General features: G+C 48.2%; 2 protein-coding genes across 9 annotated transcripts; one reads left to right on the top strand and one right to left on the bottom strand.

Annotated features, from left to right (window-relative positions):
• Positions 1-460: 460 nt before the first annotated feature.
• C2CD2L (C2CD2 like) lies at positions 461-23,554 on the bottom strand. Of its 6 annotated transcripts, none has more exons than XM_018922729.3 (14): positions 23,425-23,554; positions 16,799-16,894; positions 16,321-16,440; positions 14,290-14,400; positions 13,321-13,437; positions 12,597-12,714; positions 12,310-12,433; positions 11,708-11,772; positions 10,984-11,111; positions 10,510-10,681; positions 9,071-9,172; positions 8,304-8,437; positions 7,524-7,806; positions 461-6,109 (listed from the first exon to the last, which is right to left on the bottom strand). In XM_018922729.3, exons 2-14 carry the CDS (start codon positions 16,799-16,801, stop codon positions 5,889-5,891), a joined length of 1,698 nt encoding a protein of 565 aa, XP_018778274.1. In that variant the 5' UTR covers positions 16,802-16,894; positions 23,425-23,554; the 3' UTR covers positions 461-5,888. The 6 variants fall into 6 exon arrangements, with proteins under 6 accessions (XP_018778274.1, XP_030086716.1, XP_030086715.1 ...); XM_030230856.2 differs by lacking the exon at positions 23,425-23,554 and adding an exon at positions 19,651-19,779; XM_030230855.2 differs by lacking the exon at positions 23,425-23,554 and adding an exon at positions 19,530-19,726.
• On the top strand, positions 20,039-25,345 carry DPAGT1 (dolichyl-phosphate N-acetylglucosaminephosphotransferase 1). Of its 3 annotated transcripts, XM_030230857.2 has the most exons (9): positions 20,039-20,340; positions 20,418-20,538; positions 20,624-20,837; positions 21,370-21,516; positions 21,649-21,733; positions 22,197-22,385; positions 22,986-23,073; positions 23,459-23,614; positions 24,782-25,345. In XM_030230857.2, the coding sequence occupies exons 1-9, from the start codon at positions 20,186-20,188 to the stop codon at positions 24,845-24,847; spliced, it is 1,221 nt and encodes a 406-aa protein (XP_030086717.1). In that variant the 5' UTR covers positions 20,039-20,185; the 3' UTR covers positions 24,848-25,345. The 3 variants fall into 3 exon arrangements, with proteins under 3 accessions (XP_030086717.1, XP_050839588.1, XP_030086718.1); XM_050983631.1 differs by lacking the exon at positions 22,197-22,385; XM_030230858.2 differs by lacking the exon at positions 23,459-23,614.
• The last annotated feature ends 1,157 nt before the right edge of the window (positions 25,346-26,502 follow it).

Below are 26,502 nucleotides of genomic sequence, written 5' to 3'. Positions count from 1 at the left end.
ACCCTTTTAAACTTTTAAACCTATTTTACCTCTCCTAATCCTATCTCACAACAAAAAATAAATACATTAATAATTAGCCAACACCAAACTCACTACACTCTTTAACCAAAAAATCTCAAAATTAACACAATCTTAAATTAACAAACCAAAACCACTACAATACTTTTGGAACAACCACACCCCCTAAACTCCCAAGCATTTTTGGGCTGTAACCTCCCTTTTTTGGGAGGACCCCATCCAAACCCTCTAGCACCTTACCTTCTCCTCCACTGCAGGTATTTCTCCTATGTGACGACCCAGAACTCCATTTACCCCCACATATTTAAATGTTTTGCAGTGACACAGACACTTGTGTGGGTATACACAGTTTGCCATCACTTGAGTGGGAGAATTCAGAGGAGAAAGGGACAGGTTGGAGGGAAAGTCACAGCACTACACCAAGTATGAAATCAGACTCAGGTTTTGATTTTCATGTGGTTTAATAAGTTAACAGATTCAGCCATTACACAGCAATAGAATTCTTCTTTGAGATTTACAAAGGTGCAGGAACTTCATTTAGTCATATGTAGTTTTCTTTTCATTATTAGCTACACAGTTCCAATTCTTTCCCACCTGAACAATGTGGGGTCAAAATAATCCACCCAGACAGAAAGCATCAAAGTACAAAAGAGCACACATAAGGAAGGGTGTTAATTCAAATTCCACATGGGTATTTGGTCCAGTACCTTACAAAGCAAGGAAAGGTGATGTGGAGCAGTCATGCCTGTAGAAGGAACTGCGGTATCACAAGCACACCTTTGCCAGAAGTTTGACCAATGCTGGGACTGCTACTCTACCCTGAGACCTTGCAGTAGGGGAGGTGGGATGGAGAGAACAATGCAAAAAGACCACAAACGACAACCCTCTGAACACTCGAGCATCTCCACAGCTACTCAGAAATGACTTCTCTGTAGGTTTAGCAAACAGTGTCCCAAGAGAAGCTATAGCATTGCTTTAAAACAGAAACATTTGCCTTACGCGCAGTTCTAACCTAAAAATAGCACTTGCCTGTGGTTTGAAGAAGTTTTCATTACATTTCCCTTCACTGAACTTGCCCTCCACCTAAGTATTCTCCCCTTGCTCTTCCCCATTTCAGTCAAGCTGCCTAAAACCCCACCCTCAACTGCACAAGCTGCATAAGGGTGCTTCCAGGGGCAGGAATTGGACTTGCTTGCTCAGCTCTGACCCCACAGAAGTCTGTGCAATAAATGGATACAAATGCCACAGAAGCTGGTACGGCCACTCTTCTGTCCCATCTATCGGCACCGTCGTCCTCAGCCACTTTGCACCACATGCTCTATAATTAAAGTATGCTCTAATTATAAGCACGTGCAAGTACACATCCATGCACCCAATTCCTCTGGCCTCAGACATCCATCACATTAAATCCTATGGCACCCTCAGAACACTGAGGTTTTGAGGTTCCCTTCATTTTTTGCTGCGTCTGTTTTCCACTGACTCAAGAGGCTATCTCTCGTGGGCCAACACCAAGAGCTTTGTGGATGATGAGACTCCTAAACAGCGTTGCCTAAGCATAGGGAGAGGATTTATCCAGACAGAAATATACTTACAAGCATAGTTACAGCTAGTGTAAATCTATTTTATTCGGAGAAGGAAAAATACACAGGTAAATGCTAGTAAATCTGTTCAGCCAAAATAGGAAACTAACAAACAAAACCCACAAACAAACAAGAAACCCCCAACAAACCAAAAAACCCTCCAAGCAAACCAAAACAAACAAAAACCCAAAATAATCTCAACAAAATGCCTACTTTGGCTTCATGTACAAGTCAGTGTTCTGCTTGTGCAGCCAGCAGCAAAACATGACATCTGGAAAGCAGGCCCTCATATGCAGGTTGAAGCCTAAATGCATTCAAGCCCACTGCTCTGTTGCTCCTCTTCCACCATATATTTGGTCAAGGACCAATTTCACAAGGTGCAAAAAGTGAGCCGACCCTGAGACAACAATCTGCCAACTGCAGATCACTCGAGCTTAAAAATTTTGATGGTGGCCTGTGCCATTCATGGGATGGCTCTGTGGTCCCAAGCATTATGAAATGCCACAGAACCCACAGCAGCACCAAGGCAAGAGCACAGGTACCTGAAGTTAAACAAGGAAAGTAGATTTCAAATAGCATTTCTTCTGTCATAAAGCCACAAACACAGAATACATTAAATACAAAAGAGGTTTCTTAAAGCAGCCATTCTGTGGGGGGAAATTCCCGGGGACTTCACCTTTGCAGCTTCTGGAGAACCCTGCGTGACCTTCTCTTTATATCTGAGAAGATTAGGATAGACAAATTGTTTCTCACACCAATACCCACACCTCCACCATGAGGCAAATTCATTGCCATTCATGCCTTTGAGGAACCAGGAACCTGTGCTCTCAGAGTCAGAATTAAAAAAAAAAAGGGCACCTACTGCCTGGGAGATGAAAACATTTTTGTGGGACAGAAAAAAAGCCTTGCTCAGGTAAGAAGTGGAAAGATCAACACATTTAATGAGGAGAGTATCAGAACCAAAAAGTTTCCAATGCACACGGCAGACCCATACCCTGCTATCCCTCTGTTCCTCAAACAGTACTTTTGACAAACACCCTGAAATCCAGTCTGGACTTACACAGAACATTCAAAAGAAGATAAAAGGTTACAATACCACTCCTATGCTGTACAACTTTGAGAAGCAACGAAATGTCAGAAAATACATCTCCTCTAGGAAACACAGATGTAGAACCTAATATTTGGGGATGCGCTCTGCCAGCACTTGACAACATCCCTTTCCTTTGCAATCTGTTTAACCAGATACTGATTTGCAGCACAATTTACTGCCAGTGGTAAAAAAACACTGCTAAAAATTCAAGGAAGGATATGCCCCTACTGCCATGCTTCCCAAGTACCATTCACTTTGCCAAACACAGTGCAGATGTCTTCTGCCACATCAAGTTCAAAATCAAAAACCGTATTTCGACTTCACTGGCAGGCATAGCCTGGAGCCAGCAAACCAGGAACAGAACAGGAAAGCCAAAGATGTATGACATGTGAACTGCCCAATTAACATAGCTGGAAAGGGTCCCCAAGTCCAGTGAGTAACTTGAGCTTTTGTTTTACTCCCTTTCCTATCACCTCCTCCTAACAAGCCAGACCAAGATATGCTGGTCAAGAATCTAGCCATGTGTTTGTCAGACAGAAACCTTGCCTTTTCTGCCTCCAGTCTACAGTGACAAGGACAACACTGGCTAGCCTTCACAGTCCTCGTGTGCGTGAGCCTCGGATCCCTGAAGAACGGTGAACGGTGTTCACCTCCAGCCACTCCACACCAAGACGGCTCAAGCTCTTACAGTTTAAAGAGAAGAACACAGGACTATCAAATGAGACTCATGGCAGGTCCTTGACTAACCCACAACTGAAACGCCATAGGCTCTTCTGCTCAAACCACCATTTCTAGTGCAAGGCTTCACAGTCTCCTACCAAAGAAGTGGTGCCGTCTGGATTCAAATCTTCAAGGTTTAGTACCTTGAGATGGTGTCCTAATGAATAAATAAAATCCAAAAATGGAACATAAAGTACTGTCATAGCTAGAAGTCACAGAGGGGATGGTGCGAGAGAGAGTACCAAATTGAAACCAAACTCCGAGACTTTGAGAACAAGGGTGTGTCAGACCACATGTGACAGCACTGCACCGCACCAACCCAGCAAAAGAAGGCAATGTGAAAAGAAGGTGGCTGGATTGCTATAGGCAAGCTACAGATGGCCAAGTTCTAATGGCGCTGTAGTGCAAACCAGTCACTCACGTCAAGGAAAATTATTCTCAGCGAGAAACAGTGAGCTCTCTGACATGCGTAGTGCATGGAAGTGCAAACAAAGCCAGGGTGCCATGTGGACAAGGAACAAAGAAACAAAGGATGAAAGGACAGAACTTGGGGACAACAAAGACTCCCAGACCAAAACAGATGTAGAGGTTCCTGGTCAGCCAGCTGAACCAATATGATTTTTCGGATTCAGACGTGCCCAGTCATGTGAGGAATCAGCAGGAAAAACAGCCAAGAGTCCCTCCTGCTAGCACACACAGGTACTTTCAGTTACAACCCTTGGTAACTCTGGCCTTCCCCACCTGTACAAATTCACAAGAAAAAGCCACCTGTAAATCCTTTTGCTGCAGCACACCAAACACGTTCTGGTCTTTGGAAATAGCACACGGCAGCAGTATCAGCAAGTCAGGGTTTATCCTTCCAAGAAACACATTTTACCTGTGCCATCAAGAGAACTGCTTTTTCAGTTAGCAGCATCCTGTACAAGGAAGGGCAGCAGACACCACCGCAGGAGATACTCTGATGGAAAAGCAGAACTAGAGAATCCGGTCAGGCCTGGGAAATAGCTCTTCTGTGAGGTTTTTCCTCCCCTCTGTGCTACCTCCTTAGCTCAACAACCCACAGGATAGCAGAAGGTTTCTCTCAAACCAGGCATGTTGACAGAGCACGAGCGTGTCTCCAAAGAGCATTGTTATGTGCTATCTGAAGGGAACTTCTGGGGATATTATAGAAATAATGTATATGGGCATAAAATGTATAAGACCGGACAACTTTTTCTCTAGAAGGACAGTCTCCTCCTGGCAGGGATTTTATTTTCCCCTGCACACCTCTCCCTCTCTGCAAGCACCTGCTGCAGAAATGTCCTCTGTTTGAACGGGGTGGGGACCATGTTTGCGAGAAGAAAGGAAATACCAAATACTATCCAGAAAGATTCCCTCTAGTAAAGGAAACCCATCAGTGACAATATGTAAACTCTTGCCTCTTTCTGCCATGTGACTTCAGGCTCCCCATGAGACTGCCCTTCCCTACATTCCTTGTCTTATTCCTTGCCGTCCATCCCCAGCATGGTGCCAGTCCTCGGCATGAGAACCATGACAGCACAAGACTGGATACTCAGCAGGTCTGGAAGACAGCCTGGCAGCCCTTTGGCAACATCCCCAACCACCCCCAGGAGTAAGGGATCTGCTCATACAATAGCTGGTGTGTGCGTTCAGTACAGGCCCTTTCCTGTTCACGAACACAGATGTGGAAGGAGCACTGTGTCATGGGGTGGCTGCACAGGGTGGCAGAACAGACATCAGTGACCGGGCATTCTTGCGAGGGCTCAGGCTTCTACGAAAACTTGTGCAGTGGTTAAAACTTCCTTCTTCTTAGAGACTTCTTCCTTCACGGACAGAGCACAGAAAACAGGGGCTCCTCAGAGCTGTCTGAACCAGACGCTGTTCCAACGGCAGAGCCAGAGGGAGGACCACAAATCTGACAGCTGACAGCTGTCTTCTGAGAGCTCACAGCCCAGGAACGCATCACCCTGCAGCACAACTCAAGTTACAGCCTCTGCAGCAAGCACAAGCAATAATGGTGTTTAGATCATCAGTGACTGCGTCATTCTCTGTCAATAGAAGACCTGAACGAGGCTACATCTCACACTTCTCGGCGCTGTAGCTCACCCAGTAGTTTCTTGATTTTAACTCAGAAGGTTGCCACTTGAGAGATCTGCCCCCCGTTTCCATGAGGCACCTGATGACACACACAGAGTCATTTCTGCAGTTCCTGGAACCCCCAGAGGGATTAGCATACCACCTGGATTTTCTGGGAGAGCACAGTAGGGTGCAACAAGCAGAGAAGGCTAAGCCAAGGCAGTCAAATTACCTAAGTCCCGGGTTTGCCACCTCCGCTCCCCGAACGGCATAAAGCACTGGGGTGTCTTCCCTCAGCCAAGGTTAGAAAGAACTGGACTGCAAGTCACAGATACCATGGAGTGGGAAGACAAGAGACTCGAAAACAATCTCTGAGAAATCTTTCCAATGGGCTTCTCCCTCCTTCAGTTTTCACCAGCTGATGTGTTGTCACTACCTTTGGGTTTGGATTTAGACTTGAAGGAGAAGCGTTTGATGAGGCGGTGAGAGAAGCTACTAGTTTTCTTTCTCGTGGTGGAGTTGGCAGTGACATTGGACAAGTCATCGTGTGACTGGCTCAGGCCTGCTTCCTTCTGCTTGCTCCTCCTCCGGAAGATGAGCTTGGTACCGCTCCGAAGAAAGCTAACTGCAGAGACAGGAAGGAGACAGAAACCATGATAGCGTCCCGCACTGGCAAGTTTCAGGGACAGTAACACACCCAGCCACTCTCGGATATGCAGCAGTCCTCTTCCACACTGGGAGGCAGAAGTATGTGGCAGGTCGGCTAATCCCAGCCTCCCAAGGCAAAGTCTCAGTTCATGACAGACTGCAACACCAACAAGCTGCCTCACTAAGCATTCTGTCCCATCAGCCCTCTGCATAAATTTCCTTTTACACAATATCCTCCTCTCAGTGGAAGCGTGCAGCATTTCAAATGACAACCAAGGCTCATATGAATGGAAAACAAGTGAGATCATCTGAACCTGAAGACCCTGAGAAGAACACACAAGACAGAAAAGGCCTCCCAGATCAACCTGTCTCAAGGGCACAGGGATTAACTTTGTCACCTAGCACCTGGAACAACTGCTTGCGTTTTCATGACGTGCCCAGTCTGGAGGCAAATAATGCCAATGGCTCCTTATGACTCCCACAAGCTGGAGAAGGTGGAGATACCAATTGCTTTCAACTTCAAATGGATCAGAAAGACAGATACAAAACCTGCCGGCTATATAACACTACAATGGTATTTCCTACAGAGGGGGTTTGCTTTTTATCTTCCCTCTGTTCCCCACCCCCTAGCTCTCTCAGGAATCTGGATTGCACACCCTTCTACCCACTGACATTTAAAAAAGGGGCCTCCGCAGCTCAAAACACACCTAGTTGTAACAGGGTACAACTCCCCAAAACTTGTCCCACTCTAATACTCTGAGTTATCAAGATTTTGATTTGCATTTCTTTACATAAGTCGGTAACAGAAAAATCCAAGGGCCACCACCCACCTGACAAATGTGTGGAAAGGCCAGGACAGCAGCTAGGTTGGGGCAGCCCACTCCATCATTTAAAAGAAGTGAGTTTGTGTGAACATCTTACATTACGACAGGTCAGAGGCACTAGCCTCTGAGAAAGAAGGAGGGCAGTCAAGGCCCATACAATCCACATTGCTGGGCGGCCTCCATTTCCACACCACAGGTGGCCAAATTCAGAGGATGAATCATTATTTATGGACATGCACCCGATCTGTGGACGCAGAGACCGGGGAGAGAAAAGGGTATTCTCTATAATACACAGGCTGTACAGGGTTCCTATCTAAGAGAACACAGAAACTTGAAAGGCTACAGGAATCAGACACCTACAAATGAAGGCCTTTCAAGTCACTCCAGTGGAAAAACCACAAGACAAAGGCAGGCTCTTCCCAGCTCCATCACAAGCTGCTCTTTGCTATGCTGAAAGGTGGATGCAGACCCCATGCTTGGGTGGGGAACCTGGATGTCACTCTGTCCTCATGTACAGCTAATGCTATGGGCTCATGTTAGCTACCCTACCTAACAGTTGATGCTTACCTTTGTGATCTTTCAAGCTCCTTGTCTCAAGGGCTCCCGTGGAGCCAGTTTCAGACTCAACATCTTCCACGGATGGTCTTTCAGAGACATCTGATCGCGTTGTCTCATCCAGCTCCTGACTGTCCCTTTGACCCAATGGCAACGCTTCCAGTGGCTGTGACAATTCAGTAAAATTGCGCATCTGGTCAGCTGTGCTGTCTGCCTCAGAATCCCCATATGCTGTGGCCTCCAGGGATGCAGCATAACCCAGAGAAAGTGCCATTTCGTCTTGAGCAATAGGTACCTGCAAGGGCGTTAGAGGGACAGACAGACATGAAGACGGGATCAAAAGAATTCCATTCATCTGCCTACTTCCATCTATACCTACATATGGGTGGCCCAGTTCAAATCATCGGTGCTAGATGGCACCAATGGATAACTGCCACTCTTTGGCTGAAATATACTGGAACGTGGACGATTACAAGGCATTCTGCTGCACATCCCTCACTCCAGCAGCAAAGTTCAAGGAGAACTCCTTATATTCTTCGTAAGGTTCAAAACCAGTTATGGCAGCCACATCCCTTTCTACAGCTGCCCATTGTGAAATCCCACTGGCAGCTGCCCTGCAGACTGGCAAGGGACTTTTTAATGCTCACTGGGAAGCAGCTAAAGGTTTCTGATGAGCCAGTCATCCATGCTGGAATCTTCCCACACTGGTCCCTACAGGACAGGTTAGTTTCACGCACATATCCCTAGGAACAACCTCCCAGACTGGAAATGCAGCTCCTAACTACCAGAGACCTTGGACACTCCTGAGATGATCAGTGTACTACGTTTCGTTGGTGTCTTCTTGGTGGTCTTGTTATTCGTCTCAGTTAGCTGCCTGATTGCCGTCTCAGCCACCGGATCCAAGCCATTGGGCAAATGGCTATCCCCTGAGCACAAGAAAAATACCGATGCTTGGAGAAGCAACCTTCAGCAGAGGCAAAAGGTTGCTTGCTGACTGCAATGCTTGCAATAGGCAACTTACATGCACATAAATGCAGTTTCCCCACCCAAAGTCTATGACAGATTTGTCCAAATAAACAAAATTAAGGAAGCTCTGTATAGGTAGCTCTTGGCTTTTTCAGGTACCTGAAAAGTTTCATTTCCCACCAGGCATATCATTAAAATACATCTCCCCTTCCCCCCACTGCTCAACAAAGACTTCCAAAGACCCTCAATAGTTTGCTTTGGCAGCAAACTGTCAAAATGGCTGCAGTGCTCTGTTCTACACAGAGCCCCAAGTGCAGGGTGATGAAAGTTGTTTGGATCTGGATAGCCTGGAAAGTTCTTGTCAAGCAAGGAAATACTCATAGTCACTAACTGGATAGTCAAAGGGGAATGTCTTTTACCTGCCCACACACCACCACCAGGCTTCTGCCCCCACCTTCACTCAGGCACCTAAGACATTCTCTAAAGCAGAAAATGCGAGCAAGTTCAGGGAACTGCACTCAGACTTCCACTTTCTAAAACAGGCTAAGGAACACAGCCATTTCAGTAAGAGCCTCAAATTTCCAAGCACTTACGGCTACTGCTGGGCAAGTGGCCGTGAGGACAGCCAGTCTCCAAGAGCACTGTTGTCTTCTTTTCAGTCACTTCCACTTTGGAAGGGGACCTCGATGGTGAATCTTCACAGCAAAAGAGACACCGAGATACCAATAAGTGGAGACGAATCTTACACTACTGTGTTATCATATTGTGCCCCCTACACAACCCCAAAAAGCCTCAAGCGAGCATTTGGAGAGCCTGCAAGGCAGAATTGTAAGGCTTGGCGGCAGTAAGAAGCCTACTGGGAAAAAATCAGAATCACTGAATGGTTTGGATTGGAAGGGACCTTAAAGACCACTTAGTTCCAACCAGACTGCCATTAGACCAGGTTGGTTCAGCCTGCTCTTGAACACTTCCAGAGACAGGGCAGCTACAGCTTTCCTGGACAACCTGTGCCAGTAACTCAGCACCCTCAGAGGGAAAAATTTCTTCCTAATGGCTAATATAAATCTACCATCCTTCTGCTTAAAGCCATTCCCCTTGCCTTATCACTGCATGCCCTTGTAAAAACATCACCCTTCAGCCTTCCTGCAAGCCCCCTTTTAGGCACTGGAAGGCTGCTTGATATAAATGTCTCCCCAGAGCCTTCTCCTCTGTGGCCTAAACAGCTCCAAACTCTCTCAGCCTTTCTTCACAGGGAGGTGTTCCAGGTATGTGACCAACTTAGTGGTCCTCCTCTGAACTCACTCCAACAGGTTCATGTGTTTCATGTGTTGGGGGGCCGCAAGGCTGGACACAGTACTCAAGGCGGAGTCTCACAAGAGCAGAGCAGAGGGGGAGAATCACTTCTCTCAGCCTGCTGGCCACACTTCCTTTGATGCAGCCCAGGATATGGCTGCCCTTCTGGGCTGCAAGTCCTGTGAGGCTGATGCACAGCAATACCTCTTTCATGTCATTTCCCAGCCCCACCTCTTGGAATATCCAGCACCACATTCACCAGGATGCCAGACCACAAGCAGCAACAACCCCTAGTAAGCCAGGTCAATGTGCTTTCGGCTCCACAATGAGTATGTTCAGCCTAACTTCTTTAGCAGTGAAGAAACTAGAGAAAGCACGGCTAAACACACATCATGCACAGGTTGTGTGGCAGCATATGCATTAGACCTACCACCACCAAAAGGGTGTGTGAAAGGCTCATCCCTCCCTCATCTCCCCCACACACAGAACTGCAATTCTCTACCCTAGGGCTACACAAGAGTTTCCAGCCAGCCACAAAGATGCTAAGGGAACAGCACGGATGCCCGTGTTCTGACCCACACACCAAAAGCAATACATAAAGCGTGAGCCTGCAATACCCAGGTGCAATGGCTAAACAGTTTTGCTACTGCCTTCATGAGCAGCTGTGGGAATATTGCAGCTAAGTCTGCGCTGCCATAGGAGCCACCTGTACAATACACCCGCTGCTGTGCAGCCTCACCCAGTTTGCAGTCTGCCTTGGGCCGAGACTGAATTGTGGTGACAGTAGTCACGATGGTGCCGTCGGGCATGATGGTCCGGTCCATCTCCACCTTCTTAGTGGGGGTGATGCTGGTTCTCAGAGATGTGGCATGCGGAGCATTCAGAGATGCAGGAGCCTCCTGGAACAGCAGCTATAAACAGTAAAGCACTGATCAGAGAGGCACTCTTCTTCCCAGATGGAAAGGCAGGCATGTTTGGGCAACAAAAGCTATGGCTCTGGGCACGAAGGAGCCATCTCCAGTACAGTATCAGTTCAACAGCGGGAGGCTCAGGGACCAAGGGTCTGGTGACATCCACCCCTCCGTGGCACAAGGGTCTGCTAGCCCTCTGTGCCAAGCTCAGGCCCAAACATGCGTGTCTCCAGCTAGAGGCTCACATTATGAACTCTTCCAGAGCATGCATGCGTGCAAAGCTTGTGGGATCATGAGCTCACCTCCAATGTAATGGTAGCTTCAGCTGTCAGTGACTGTCCAGCTCCCGGGGCCAGTGAGCAGACCTGTCTCCCAGACGGCTGCCTGTCCAAAGAATCTATGAAGAGTGTGGCATATGCCAGCAGCACATCTGCAAGAAGGAAGAGCAAAAATGAAACACTTCACATGACCTCAGCACCTCAGACATCTCCAAGGTAATCCCTGCATTTGGGAAGCAGCACAATAGGCCAACACAGCAGATGGCCAAAACTCCACTAACTCCCAGGTTCAAGAGGGAGAAGGGGCAAGCAGGGCTCCTCCGCTCCTCTTGAACGATTCAGGAATCAACTCCCTTAAAAAGGTGACCACTGCATGGCCTCCATCAAAAATAGATGCTGCAGTTAGTCTCCGACTGAGTACAAAAGAACACTTAAGAGCCTTATGCAAAGCTCTCCTAATACAGGAGGCAAAATCCTGCATGCTTCTCCCTGCTTCAGAATGGCAGACAGGCAGGCCACAGGAACCTCCTGATTCAAGGTCAGACTCAGACCATTTTGGCAAGAAGAACAGAATGAGTTATTTCACAGAGTCTCAGAAGCTCACATAAAGCTAAATATGAAAAATCCTTTGCAGAACTCATCACACGTTGTACCAACAGAGAACTACCATGAGCTTAAAGCACAGGGAGTCCCTTAGGCATTTTTGCCTCCTGGTCTTAAAACCCATCTTATGGTTGTTCGTACTCACTTCCTCCTCCGTTGCTGCTCCCCAGCACCTGTAGTTTCAGTTCTCTGCTTCTAGGTCCCAGCTCCCTGTTGAAACCAAAGATGGGCTTGTGTTAGGCAATCTTTTTTTAAGTGGCCACTGAGCAAACAATCTCATTCTGTATTTTCCCTCCCTCATATCTCACACGCCTTATCACCCTCTCTAAAGTTTCAGTAGCATGCACTACCATGGAGGACGTGACTAGAGCACCAAATGACACATACGAGAACTCTGGTTTGCGTGCCCTGCAGAGCTGTGTAGGCTGACAGTGGAAGTTGAGAGGGCAATGCCTCTGGAAGGCTGTTTATGCTACAGCCCTATTGCACCTGCTGCGCCTACAATTAGCATTTCTGCCCACCCAGTTAAAACAGAGAGTGTCCAGAAAAGTGAGAAATATGTATGCAAGATGGGGCCAAATGCCCGAATCAGCAGTCCGGCACAGGAGCAGCATAAAAAGACATTGCCCTGTGGCGCAGACTTCATCTCTGCTCTGTGCACATCACCTACTGCAGCATGGTAATGATACCCAGAGACTGTGCCGGTCCACCCACACTGCACCAGCCAGAAAGAGAGCAGACACTTACAGAAAGAACTCGTCATTCCACTCCATCTCTCCTGCAGCACTGACACTGCCACCTGTCATTGGCCTCGTCCACTTCTGCTGTGGGGGGCTGTCTAGCTCTGCCACGCAGCATATCTCCCCAACTCCTGCAAGAGAGACAGAGGGCACATGTGCACTCGTCAACAAGAGGCAGTGGTTCGTCACACACGCACCCCTCTTTTCCATTTGAACCCACCCAAAACAACCACTCACTCCAATCTTGCCACCTGCACGCTTGCCCCTGTGGATCAGCAATGTTTTCACGCTTACCTCCCTTCCCCTGGAAACCCAAGTTCAGCACTCGAAGATTCCGGAGCAACAGCTTAGAACCCAGAGGGGCTGCTGCTACTCTGGACGGGGACTCTCGAGTCAACTTATTGCTGGGTACCTGAGGAATGATGAGAGCGAGACCGATACCTTTATCATTCCCTCGCCAGCAGACAGGAGCAAGAGGCATGGTCCTGTACCTATTAAGTAGCTCCTCCCACCAACACAGGGGAATACCCGCAAAGCCATCAAGAGATGCTGCAGGTTTCCAAGGCTATTGACCTCCAGCGTGATTTCAGATGGGAAGTTTAAGGCACACAGAGGAGACAGGCAAGAACAAGCTTGCTGGCTACCAGACAGTCAACTGATGATGACAAATCATGCGCTATTCCATGTCTGCAAAGGCTGCCTTGAAAAGAGCCCTGGTATTCAGAGCAAGAGCAACCGCTAAAAGAGAGATGTACCTCAGGCAGTCCAGCTCCACAACTACATGACCGACAATCAGCATCCAAGAAAAAAGGTGGAAGTAAATGCCCTTAGCAGCAATTTCTAATTATCCCTAAGCACCACGTTGCAGTACCCAAACTCCTATGATAGTGCAGGCCAGGATTCAGTTGTTGCCCAAAAGTGAAACTCAAGCCCTAGATTCCTGCCTGAGCCTCAGCCCTCAGAAGTGTCTTGGGGCCTGTGTTTGGGGCACAAGAATGACACGAGAAGAGTGACTTACCGCACTGGCTCCAGCGGTACAGGCCATCAAATTCACCATCATGGCTGGCTTCGTGCTGACAATGGTATCCTCGATCAGATCCTGTATAGTGGACAGATCTGCTCTCCCTTCATCCTTCTCTCCATAAATCAAGAGAAAATGCAGGAACATCATTAAAAAACAGACACATTTACAGCTCCACCTGCCTCTCAAGCCTCTAATATGCTACACAGTCATTCTCCCAGTAATAACCTCCCAAATACTCTTCCCATATTTCATACTCGCCCTCCTCAGAGCTTAAAGCTTCTGTGTAGCAGCTGCAGGCAAACGCAAGCTTGCTAAATTAGACAAACTAAGCCTCTACTTCTGTTGTTTATCTGGTGTAAATTTTTACAATACAGATTTTATAGTTTGTCACATGCTCACCACCTCAGAGATGTTGCCACCACACTTTTGGGAAAACAGGTGAATTCCTGTAACTACTCAGGATAAAGTAACAAAGGTGTCGATAAAACAACAAATCAACCAACCTATTTGGATCGCGGAAGCGTGAGCACACCCACATCCTGTTCATTAAACCTGTAACCCAGGGATTCTCCTCATTAATCTCTAAAATCTTAATTAATCCCTTCAAATAAATCCAATCAAACTTAACCGACACAACAACAACAACAAACACACCACCTCACACAAAGAAAGAGCGGCAACCCAGCTCGTTTTACAGCTCTACATCTGACAACAGCAGGAGGAACCAACATAGACAGAAAGCCTTCAACAGATACTGGTGCTACTTCAGCCCTCCAGAGGATGCTGCTTTGATACAGTTGAGCTAGTACCAATTTCAGGATGAAAGAATCCTCTCCACTGCCCTAAAGGGCCATGGCAGTGAGCTGCCAACCCTTCTTCTCCACAGCAGCCCACCTTCTAGCTGTTTCTGCTCCTTCCTCCCTTCCTCCACTCACAGTCAGCCTCCCATTGTTAGCCACTCACCTCAGGAAGCCCAAGTCGTGGAAGAACAAAAAGATCCAAGTCTGGTCTGTCTTTGAACGTCCATGACACCAGGAGACCCTCATTCTGTATCTCCTCCAAGTGGATCTCCACCTGGCCCAGAACAAATATCCATATGTCGGAAACAGTTTCTGCTTACATTAGGTGACTTTTGCCCCATTCCAAATTCAGCAATTGAAAGGCCCTCACACCAGCGCAACAGAAAAAACAGAGCATAGGAACGCAAGTGCTCCCAGACCTACAGGATGAAGCAGCTGCAGAAGCTCCATGGCGAGATCTGGCTTCCTCACTGTGGCTGGATGCCCAGGCACCACCAGAGGGAAAAATGATCAATATTTTTCTTTTAGTGAAGCCTGCAGAGTACAATACAAAAGTGCCCAACTGGGCACCAACACATAGGATATATACTGAGTTACATCACTTATGCACTGCCAAATATAAACACAACCATTTATAAGTTAGCAATGCATGTCTAGGAGATAATCCTCAGGCTGAAGACCCACCTGGATCACCAAGAGTGTGCAACAATAAACTAGAATATACACCATCCTGTAGTTTAGCTGAAGTTAAGAATGTGCACACCCATGTACCCATAAAAGCATCACTAATGTGACAGAGGCAGAACCACACAGGAATGGAACTGAACTGACCTGAGAGCTCTAGTAAAAACTGGGTAGTAGAATTCAGTACAGCTCTCAATTGCCAGGTTGACATTTACTGACAACACAGAAGGTCATCGGACAAAAGCAACATATATGAGACACAGTGGCCATGTAAGTAACTAACAAGAGGTGTGCCAGAATAGACATGGCACAGGGCACAACTGGGAACACAGTACTTGAAGTATTCCAAAGAACAGGTAGGCATGTGGTAATCTAACCTGCATTTCATAAAGCAGCAGCAGCAAGACCGCAATTAGAATACTATATGCTACTCCTTACATGAACAATCAACCCAAAACTTCACGAGGTGCAGACAAGGAGACCTAGAAAATGCCAATGAGTAAGGGAGCAATTGGATGAGCTGTGAAAAAGGGGACCTTTCAGAAACGAAAAGCAACTGCAGTTGCTGCCCATAACTAGACTGGCAGCAGGCACACTACATGCTAAAGAGAGAGAGGAGCTCTCTGGATCTCTGGAGGAGATGACCACAGAACAGAGGTACTGTGGTCAAAAAATCAAACTGGAACGATCAGATAAAAGTAGGCTGAAAATTGCAATAAAGCTTCTGAGAGCAAAAGGGTTCCAAAACAAGCTTCAAACTGTCTGCAACAGCATGGGATTGGCTTCTGCTACCACTGAGTTACTTCTCATTTTGCCATGTCCATTTTTTCCTTTTTTTTTTTTTTTTTTTGGTGCACATATGAGCACACTACCTCCAAGCAAGATACCATCTCCAGCGTCATATCCTTCATCATGATGGAAACAAAACCACATTCCAAAGAATCAAATCCAGCCAGAATGAAACTACAGAGTTACCACCCATTGTGATTTCAGAGCTTCTTTGCTGGAACAAGCATCTCCGATATCCAACACACAGAAAAAGCCATACTGTGCTCTTGTGAATGTAATGAGGGGAACTGACAAGCAAACTACTCCTCACCATAGACTTCTTCTTCTCACCCACTATCAGGACACCATACTTTACATAGCCCTTTTCCTCCCATACCTTTCCCTTTCCACTATGCCACAAGGGGAATTGAATTCTCTGAACTTCTCACTTCTTAAATAACCACCTTGAAAGCAGTATATAGAATGCTGCCATGTCTCAAAACTCTCTGAAATTTCTTACAGCTATGTTTCATAGCCAAAATCTGCATATGAAGACTCAGTAAACAAGACTCAGCATGCAGATGGGGAATATCTGCTACCTCACCAAATGCTGGTGACAGCACACCGCTTCTTCCAGCCCAACGCAGCCTTTATTTGCACTTTGAATCAGGTCCTCCTTCCTCAATCAGTGTGGGACTAGATGGAGGAGTAAGGTCAATGTTTACCTTCTTGTAATCCTTACCTGACCCTGCAGCACAGCCAAAGTGACATGATACGTGTCCACAGAAACAGCAACTGGGGACTGCTGAGTAACAGAGACAGGGAATTTCACAGCTTCAGCTGACAGATGGCAGCACAGCACCTAAAAAGAAAAGATGAGTTTATAACCCGGCAAGAGGCTGCTGTGTTATTCTCACCAAGTTCAAAGCTGCAAACCTGCAACTTCAGACCCTGTGCTGTGACAAGAGCTCTCCTCTGCTCTCCACAGTAGAACCCTGATGTTTGGGTTCAGCCTTCACACACTCTGGCTCCACCAACATATCTTCTCTCACAGAGCTCACTGATGCACAGCTCCAGAGCCTCCAAACAGGAGACAGGCCTCCAAACAGACCTCACCCAAAACCTCCCTGGTTCCACTATCCCCATCAGAAAGGCCTCAGCAGTCTCTGTAGAACACACCATCACCCCAAACTACACAGCTCAGAACAGCAAAGTCTTACCATGCTGTGGTCCGACTGCCCCTTGCATGTCACACAACTGATATTGGCAGCTTGTGGTAACTGAGGACCCTCTTCAAATGTGATCTGCACTGAACCCTGCAAAGAGAAAACTCTGTTAGCTCCCAGTAGTCAGGGCCACCCTGATAGTTCCAAAGATGACGAATGATGTGGGGTCCCAGAGACACTCCAGCCTGTTTTCATAAATACAGACAGCACCCAGAACTATCGCACACTGTAATTCTACCCACATCGACTTGTCTATACAGAGAAAGGAAACAAGGTGAAACCAGTTGAAGCTTGAATTCACAGATACAGGAGCACCTCCAGGAAAGTCCAAATCTCACCCAGAATCTCACATAAGCAAACTCCTCCAGGACAACTTCCAGACCCTGCTTCAGAAAACAGCTTTTAGACCCAGTAACTCACTGAGGCAATGCTGCTTTCTGAGCAGACACGCTCCAGACAAGGAGCAACTGCAGCAGAAACTGAAGCGCAGCCTTCCAGGGACCTCCATTCAGCCACGGGCTAATCTTCCCTTCACAGGAGTCCTAAATTTTGGAACTTAAGCATTCAGGTAATTTTGTGATAATCTGAGTAATTCAACACATGACAGAAAAGCACAGCATATCAGATATGAAAAACTGGTGACACTTTGATTATTGCATTGTAAAAAGAGGGGCATGGAAGCAGAGGGTGAATTTCTACAGGGGAAGCCAGGGAGCACAATGCCCAGTGGAGGAAGGCCCTTCACATTGAATCCAGCCTAGAATTTGTCACTCATTCAAAAACGGAGATACTTTTCCTATCTTGCTGGAAAACTCAAACACAAGTTTGCATCATGTTCTTCAGGACTTTAACTGCTTTTTATTCAAGTATGTCAGCTTGCTGCTAATCTTTTTTAGCACCTGATTTTCCTACACAACAGAAAGGCAACCCTTTCCCACTCATATGACACACACACAAAAAAAAAAAAGAAAAAAAAAGGATATTGCAATAGACTTTGGACTGCTTTGAACCACAGTTTCTGTAGGCATTAAGTCCCTGCCTTGCAGGCAACACAAGCTATAATGGAATTATTTCCATATGGAATCATCAAGGCATACTCTCCTTTATGAACTTCAAAACTGCAGATAACACAGTGGTAATACTGGGAGATTAAAGAAAATAAATACCAGAAAATATCGAAGAGATTGCTGTGGAAACATCAGAGTGGCTACAGTATTGCCCCAACCCGCGTTAAACGACGCGTGGTAACGCACTCCGCCCTTTCCGTGCTCGCACACCGCAGCGTGCTCCCACGCAGGCCGAACTGAGCCGTCCGCAAGGTGCCTAACGGCTCCTCCGGCTGGAGCGCCGTACGAGGAAGGGCTGCCCCGGTACCCGCGAACAAAGAGCAGGCGGGTCGGCCCGCCTCACCTCGCTGCCGCTCCCCGCGCTCCCCCGCTCGTGCCCTGCCGTACCCCATGCCGGCGAGCTTGGCTGTTGAGAGCTCGCACCCAAGCTCGCTGCCACTGCTCCCGTAGGAACCTCAGGGCGAGAAGGGCCGCGAGCAGCGCCCGGGCCCCTGCTTCCTCCCCCGCCGGTCCGTGATGCCGTAGTGCTCGCAGGGCCGTGGACCGCCAGTACTGGAGCAGCCAGGCCGCCACGGTGAGCAGCGAGGCGGCGAAGAGCAGCACCAGCGCGGCCCAGCCCAGGTCTGGCCCCATGGCACAGAGAGCGGGGCTCACGGCGGCGCGGCGGCCATGGCGGGCGGGCCGTGGCGCTGCCCCGCTCGCGGGACCGGGTGCACGTGGCCCCGCCGCAGCCCGCGGCACCGCACGCCCCCCCGCCGCCGCCTCTTTCCTTCCGGCGCGGCGGAGCGCGCGCGCCCCCGCGGCCCGGCGGCACCGCCCGAGCCGCGGCTCATCCCCGCCCGCTGCTCCGCCCCGGGCCTGCGGGCAGGCTATGGCACCGAGTCTGAACGGCCAGGAAACCTCGCGGCTGCTGCCGCGAGCCTTCCCTTCTGGGGGACTGAAATAGGAGCACAGCCGCGGTCTGAAAGCCCAAGTCCCCACCGGCTTTCCGAGCTTCGATTAGCGACGCTTTTCTCCTTCACGTCACGCTCTTTTCTGCTGCGAGTCACTACCCCACTCCCACCAGGCACGCAGGACACCGCAGCAACGTAGAACCTTTCCGTTCGTCTGCTCGCGATTGTGCCACTCTCGCCGTGGAGGGCAAGTAACACGAGTTTTCATTCCCTCCCGACAGTCACAACCCAAATTAGCAGCGGCCTCTAGCCAGACATGCTCCCCTGCACCTCTGTGCTGTGCTTTCCTCTCCGGCAGTAACGTGTGCCCACCTCAAAGATGATTTAAAGTTTACAAAATCACTTTTGCATATGTGCAACAGATAGCAGAGCAGAGGTGGCCTCTCAACACAGCAGCAGCTCCTTAGGTGGCCATAAAGCCATCAGAAACCATTTCAGGTTGCCATACAGGTGCAGGGCACGTAAAAAAGGTAGCTTTTTACTGCTACCGGACTCTCTGCTGCGTCTCCCCCTCTGCTCATCGATTCACACCTGAATGAACAGAACAGTGAATGGACATTGAGCCTATCCTGCCTTCCCCTCCCCACCCCCCAAAAATGCCACTAGGGTCCATCAGCAGTTACAGTTCCCTGACAATCAAAAATCTCCAGCAAGGTATTTTACTGAATTTTCCTGACATCTGAGGAAACACGTGGGGAAACGAACCCAACGGCCGCTCACTTTTCCGATCTCGCGCATTCTGCACCCCGGTAAGATAGCTCGCCACCCCGCCGGCTGGCCGTGACTGCGCAAGCCGGGGCTCGCCCGCAGCCGCGGCTCCCCAGACCTGGGCAAAAGGCGGTTCCGGCTGGGAGGCGGGGGGAGCCGTTGCTCATTCACCGCGGCCGCGGTCCCGGCAGCCCGCCCTACGCTGAGACTCACTCGCTCCCCGCATGGGAGGAAGTGACGTACTAATAAAACGGGCTGGGGGGGGGGGGGGGGGGGGTGGCCATGGCTGTTGTGGGCATTTCGGGGCGGAGTCCGTGGCTGGGCCGTCCCCGTGCGAGTGCTGCTCCCGGCGCAGAGTTTCGGAGGAACCCTGCTGGAGGAGAAGCACCGTAAACCTTAGCACCGGAGACAGGCCTCTCCATACGCCCTCAGCGCGGCTGAAACCGCTACCGATCCCGGACGTCGTGCGAGCAGAGCTCCGTGCCGGCAGGAAGCTCATACCAGGGCTAAAGATGGCGCCCCCGCCCCCGATAGGCCGCGAGGGCTCCGCGCATCCGGCGCCGCCCGCGTAACGCCCGGCGGGGAAGGCGGTGGGCAGCGCCCCCGCCCGGCCTTGCTCTGCGCCCTTGGCAGGGGCAGCGCCCGCCGCGGCCATGGCAGCCTGGCCCGCTGTGCCCCTCCTCATCAACCTCGGCGGGTCGCTGCTGGGCTTCGCGGCCACGCTCACGCTGATTCCGGCCTTCACGGACCACTTCCTCGCCGCGCGGCTTTTCGGGGAGGACCTCAACAAGACTTCAAGGCGGCCCGTGTGAGTAGCGCTGCCCCAGGGAGCTGCCCCGCGGGGCCGGTCCAGGCACGGCTGACTCCCCCCGCTCTACCTTCCAGCCCCGAAGCACAGGGCGTGATCAGCGGTGCCGTGTTCCTGATCATCCTCTTCTGCTTCATCCCCGTGCCCTTCCTGAGATGTTTTGTGGAGGAGCAGTGCGCGGCCTTTCCTCACGACGAGGTGAGGCTCGTCTAGTCCTGCACGCGTGGCAGGCAGGGGCAGGGAGTGGCCACCGGTGACCGGGGTCCTGTTCTCTGTCCTGCAGTTCGTGGAGCTCATCGGTTCGCTCCTTGCCATTTGCTGCATGATTTTCCTGGGCTTTGCAGATGATGTTCTGAACCTGCGCTGGCGCCACAAGTTGCTTCTTCCTACCATGGCTTCCCTCCCGCTGCTCATGGTTTACTTCACCAACTTTGGGAACACGACCATTGTGGTGCCTAAGCCTTTCCGGGTGCTGCTGGGCATGCACTTGGACCTGGGTAAGTTATGAATCACCAGAAGCCGTCATCCATGTGGCAAGCAGTCAGTGGAAGGGATCACATGAAACACTTTTTACTGCAGACGGAGCAGACTAAGGATTTGCTTAAGTAACCAGTAAGAGAGTGGCAGTCCACCCACTAAATGCTAGGCTGGAAAGAACATCCAGAAACCCAGCACACATTCAGGTGTGCATAGACAGACACCGATCATTTTCCCATGATCCTGGCAATACAACTGAGTAGTGGGGTACACAGCACATGGCTGGTAACACCAGGACATTAGAAAGACAGAAACAGCACTACAGCTGGCCGCCATGTCACAGCAGTTTGTCACAGTCACTTTACATGTAGATATGACAGCCAGCTTCTAAGAGAGGAAGCAGTCTTATTTGTAAGCTACCACTATCAAAACTCACTGAGACTGTTAGGTAATAGGTTGCTGTATAAAGCAAAAAGTGAGAGCTTCAGTGAATTGGTCTAGGGCCTGCTTTGCCTCCAAATACTGAAGCATTTGGCTTGCTCTGCTCTGCAGGTATCCTCTACTACGTGTATATGGGTATGCTAGCAGTGTTCTGCACTAATGCCATCAACATTCTTGCTGGAATTAATGGAATTGAAGCAGGACAGTCGCTGGTGATAGCTGCTTCCATTATCATATTCAATATTGTAGAGCTAAACGGTAAGGAAAATAACAAACATTTGTGGGCACAAAAAGCAAAGGAAGATTGAATTCTAGATTTCAGTAGCTGGTATTACTAAAAATGAACCAGTCTTGTCTTATGACAAACACATGTTTTTCTTTTTTCTATAGGGGATTATCGAGATGATCACATTTTTTCTCTCTACTTCATGATTCCCTTTTTTTTTACCACGCTGGGCCTATTTTACTACAACTGGTAAGAGGACAGACATTCGGACTTTGTTTGGAAGCATCCTTTTCCTCTAGTTTCTCCCTTTTTGAACGAACAAAACCACTTAACCACCTCCAGGTGTGGAACGCTGGAGTGTAGAGAGGCTTCTTGCCAGAACCAAGAACACAAAGCATGGATGGAATAGTAGCTTTTCTTTGCATTAAAACAATTCTGCCCACACCACCTCACCCAAACATGCAGAATACACGGTCTCCTGAGCCTCACTGGCTGTCTTTTCTTTCAATATTCTCCCCAAGTCAGGTGGTGGGTCCCAGTCCTGCAATTCTCAGAATAAATACCTAAAATTGTTTTTACTGCGTAGATCTGCTGCAGATCTCCATTGGCCCCTGACCTGCAATGTGGGCACACATTCAGTGGTTATAGATAGTAATTTTTGAGGCAATAGCAGTCATGTCAGACCTTTGCTTTTCTGCTCCATGGATTGCAGGTACCCATCTCGAGTGTTTGTTGGGGATACCTTCTGCTACTTTGCTGGCATGACCTTTGCTGTGGTGGGGATCTTGGGACACTTCAGCAAAACAATGCTGCTTTTTTTCATCCCGCAAGTCCTCAACTTCCTCTATTCCTTGCCTCAACTCTTCCACGTCGTTCCTTGTCCCCGTCACCGGTTACCAAGGTAATGTGCCAAGTGACCTATAGTGGTACTACAGGTTGTGTCTTTACCTCCAACACCAGCTGAGAAAGGTGGTGGAAGGTGCTTTTTTTAAAAGCCATCAAAGTATGTTTTCTCTTTAAAAGACAGCAGCTCACTCTGCCAGCTACAGTCAGTAGAGGTTTCTCAAAGTTCACTTTTCTGACCAGGCCGCCCCTCACATACAGAATGATTTTTAACAAGGTTAGAACATGATGATTCTAACCTACAAGATCGAGAGAAATTGACGCAGGCTGCTTTTAATACCGCGGCAGTGGGATCTGCTAAGATTTCATAGTAGCAAGCATTCTGTAGCGCTATGCCACATCAGCAGTTCTCTCAGCAGATGTTAGATTCTTCTGTTTTATTCTTCAAACTACACAGCATATATTGGGGGTGCAATGGGAAGAAGTCTTCTCTGCCCCACTTGAGGGGCTAGATACCAGCAGCTATTTTTAGTGCATCAGGTTATTCCTGTTTCTTCCACCACTGGATTTTTTCTGAGCTGTGGATCTAAGTCTGCTTACAAAGTGATCTCTCTATCTCCTTGTTGCATCTGGACTAAATTGTAAATGTTTCTTTTAGGCTTAATCCTAGTACAGGGAAGTTGGAGATGAGCTACTCCAAATTCAAAACTAAGAGCCTCTCTGCCCTGGGAACAAGCATTCTGAAGGTAATTTGTGGAAAACATTCAAAATTCAGATGCATTTTGAGGCAGCCATCAAGTGCAAGAGAAACAGGGTGGGAGAAAATGCAGAATTTCAGGGTTCAGTAGCTAGTTCAGTAGTTCCAGATCTGCCTGGCTCAGATCTGGAAGAAAAATCTGTTACCATCCCTCACAGTCACTCGATTGTGTTAAAAAAACCAGTCTTTCAGAATAACCACACATAGAAGTGCCCCACAGGCACTTCTACGGACCATCGTTAGTCTGTCCTGTCCTTTCAGTAGGAGCACAACCAGGATTTCAGGGCTGGTGCAGCAAAAGGACTCTTGAGCAAGATTAGTCAGTGAACAGCAAACATACCTGGTGAAATAGCGTCCAATATTTCTTTCCTCAGGTAGTCAAGATCTTGCACATAGTAGATGTGAGGAGTGGAACAGATGAAGATGGCGAATACACTGAATGCAATAATATGACACTTATTAATTTTGTCATAAAGCTGATCGGACCCACCCACGAGCGAAATCTCACTCTCCTGTTGCTACTCGTTCAGGTCAGACAAAGGGTTCCTCCAGTAGAAAGATTTACTCTGCAATAGAAACAGATCCAAGTCAGTCTCAAGAGCTTTAAGGGGAGAGGGGAAAGTAAAATATCGTGCTCTCCATACAAGGTGCAGTTGAGCTGTGGAGCTTGGGAAGAATAAGAGGCTTACACACCTCAAGGAGGAAAGAAATCCACACACACCTCCCTGTTCAACTGAGAGCTTATAAAAAAAGTCAGAAGATTAGCTTTAGAAGATTCCCAAGGCACGAGTCATTGGTTGCAAGAAAAACATGAGCACAGCAGAGTGCCTTGTCACTCTGACTCAAGACAGCCTTTTGGTATGTTCCTGTTTTCCAGTAATACGAAATAACAGTCTCAGAGTTGTTGCCGGCAAGCGGACTTGCATAAGCTTGGCATGTGGCTCAGCAGTCTCTCAGTCTGAGGGGCATGTGCAAGCATTTTGAAGCCACTTGGAGCGTAAGGATATGCTTCACAGATCCTGCCACTACCTCTATTCAGCATGAGAATTCTCGAGCATAGTGCAGTAAAAACACTACTTTTGGAAAGGCCTGCAATGGTTAACTGCCCACAATAAAATAATTCTTTTCATCTTCAGATTTAAGATAAGGGATTCTTACTAGGAAAGAGACACTTAGCTGATTTGAGAGGAAGAACTTGCAGCAAAAGCCTGTTGAGGCCTCAGACGGATGACATTGGGGATGGGAAAAGACAGGAAGTACATAGCACTTATCTTGATCCCAGTCACAGCAGAGAAGTCCTGACAGAACCTTATTGTAAGGATGCTGAAGTTCAGCTTTGACATAAGGTATTTTCCATTACAAACCATGGGGTTTATGTTAAAATATAGGCTCCTTAAGGGGGAAGGAGTTATTCCCAAACTCTTATCTCATGCACATGTTCTTAGAATGTGACTGTGTGCAGGCACATGGAAATATCTCCCACTGATACCTAAAATCATCAGAGAAAGAAACAATGTCTTTGGATAGACTTCTGCCATTTATCTTCCTATACCTAAAAAAAGTAACCTTTAGTTGCTGTTTTATGAAATGAGGCATGCTGGAAAGCTTAGCAAATCCATTTGGAAATGAGGGATCTGACAGCCTGTAAACCATTTGACAGTATAATGTTTCTGTTATGTGTCTTGATTTTTACCTAGGTCCTTGGCAGCATGATTGCATTTTCGATCCGGTACCAGCTAGTGCGCTTGTTTTATGATGTCTGACTGGACTGTCAGGAGCGAGGGAAAGAGTTCTACCTGCCAGTCCACTTTCTCCAGTTGCTTGACCAAATGATTCAACTGATGTTGCTCCCGCCCTCTGGGAACCTAAGAATACCTGTCAAAACATGAGCAACTGCTTTGCGTGGACTAGTTTTGAACCGAGTTGTTCTTTGTGCACCAAAGGCTTTTGTCCAATTCTGTGATAGAAAAGATTCACCGTTACTTGGACATCATTGTTACTAGGAATACCTTTTAGAGGGGAAGCAAATGACAGCACTTAGGCAAAGTGGGAAAGGTGGAATCTCTATACGTCTAACAAAGACATTACTGTTCACCAAGAGAGAAAACAGCAACTTTAATTTCTTTGAGCAGAATAAGTAAACCAGACTCCGTTCCTGGCTTCTTCAGTCCTGTTTTTGGTCCATGGACATAGAATGACATGTTATAGCCCATACTCAAAACTCAGAGTGCTCCAAGAATAAAATAATTCATGGTACCCTTTTCCCCTGTATTGCTTTGCCTCGACAATATTGACATGCAGTGAAACTAGGTTGTATGATCCATCTCTAGCTTTCTACCCTGTTAGGCAGCTGATCATTTCTGCAGTGGACGCTCCCTCTTTTTTTATGGCTGCTGGGAATGTTCCTGCTGATGAGCTTTTAATTCTGAATACCTTTATTGTCTGCCTTCCTCCCTGGAAGAGGACACATCTGAAACAGGCTAGCAGAATAAAGATCACCATGTCCTTGTCTTAACAGGGCATCAATAAGATCCTTTTATTGCAGAACTAAGACTGCTGACTGCCAATCCCTTTTCTTCAAATACAAATAATTATTTATAGAGCAGTATTCAGCACCATAGTTAAACTCAGAATTGCTACCTACCCAACACAAAAACATAGAACAGCCATTGGGGTACCAGGTTATAGTCTTTGCAAGTGCAGTGGTAGTGAAAGTGAGATAATGCAACAGCAGAAACAGGGATGCTGAGGTGGCCAAGAGTAGAAATTGCCAGGTCCGGTACCCCAATAGATGCAAGGGCACCGCACCTCCCCACACCCAAGGCCAGCTAGTAACAAGGTTAGGAATGTATTACCAGAAGGCAAAAATGCCTGTGGTTCAGCAGCACTGATCAACACAGAAAACACACAGCACTCAAGTACGAATGGGATGAGGGGCTGAATCCTCTTCCTCCTCTCCAGCCGATCAGTTTGTAAGTCTACTAGTACAGTATATTCGTTAACACATACACACAAACATCATGAAATTATTCAGTACCTGGCTTTAAACAGTCTGTCCAGTAACCAGCTACTGGATTTCCTGGCATCAGGGCGTGTGAACAGAGAAATTAATTTCCCTGCCAGCTGATCTAGGAATGTGGTCTTCCAATAGGTACTTCTCAGGCAGCCACCCCATTTCCCCCAGTAAGCTGGCTTAGCCCTACCTCCAGTAAGCATCCTGCTGACCCTGATCAATCCCTCACCTGGTACTGGGCTCCAAAGCACATTCTCCTCCTTGCTCTCTAGTCTGGCTCCTTCGCGAGGGATCACACACACGCACGCTTGCATTCCACCTAGTGCAGGCCCCTCGCCGCATGTGCTGAAGTCTTCCCATTTGCTGGAATCACTGGCTGCTCTGCTCTGTGTCTTAACACCAGTT

This window comes from Serinus canaria, chromosome 24, assembly GCF_022539315.1.
Source record: "Serinus canaria isolate serCan28SL12 chromosome 24, serCan2020, whole genome shotgun sequence".
NCBI lineage: Eukaryota > Metazoa > Chordata > Aves > Passeriformes > Fringillidae > Serinus > Serinus canaria.
Note: the sequence above shows the minus strand (reverse complement) of the source record. Positions and strands in the feature narration are given on the sequence as shown.

Excerpts from the sequence above, each read along its gene's own strand:
- C2CD2L (XM_009097779.4), bottom strand. The coding sequence starts at position 18,504 with ATGGGGCCAGACCTGGGCTGGGCCGCGCTGGTGCTGCTCTTCGCCGCC. Across the intron at positions 14,401-16,320 it reads TGGCTGTGCTGCAGGGTCAG|GTGGAGATCCACTTGGAGGA; the intron begins GTAAGGATTACA and ends GTTCTGGGCCAG. Across the intron at positions 6,110-7,523 it reads GAGCTTGAAAGATCACAAAG|TTAGCTTTCTTCGGAGCGGT; the intron begins GTAAGCATCAAC and ends CTGTCTCTGCAG.
- DPAGT1 (XM_030230857.2), top strand. The coding sequence starts at position 20,186 with ATGGCAGCCTGGCCCGCTGTGCCCCTCCTCATCAACCTCGGCGGGTCG. Across the intron at positions 20,539-20,623 it reads CGGCCTTTCCTCACGACGAG|TTCGTGGAGCTCATCGGTTC; the intron begins GTGAGGCTCGTC and ends TCTGTCCTGCAG. Across the intron at positions 20,838-21,369 it reads GGGCATGCACTTGGACCTGG|GTATCCTCTACTACGTGTAT; the intron begins GTAAGTTATGAA and ends TCTGCTCTGCAG.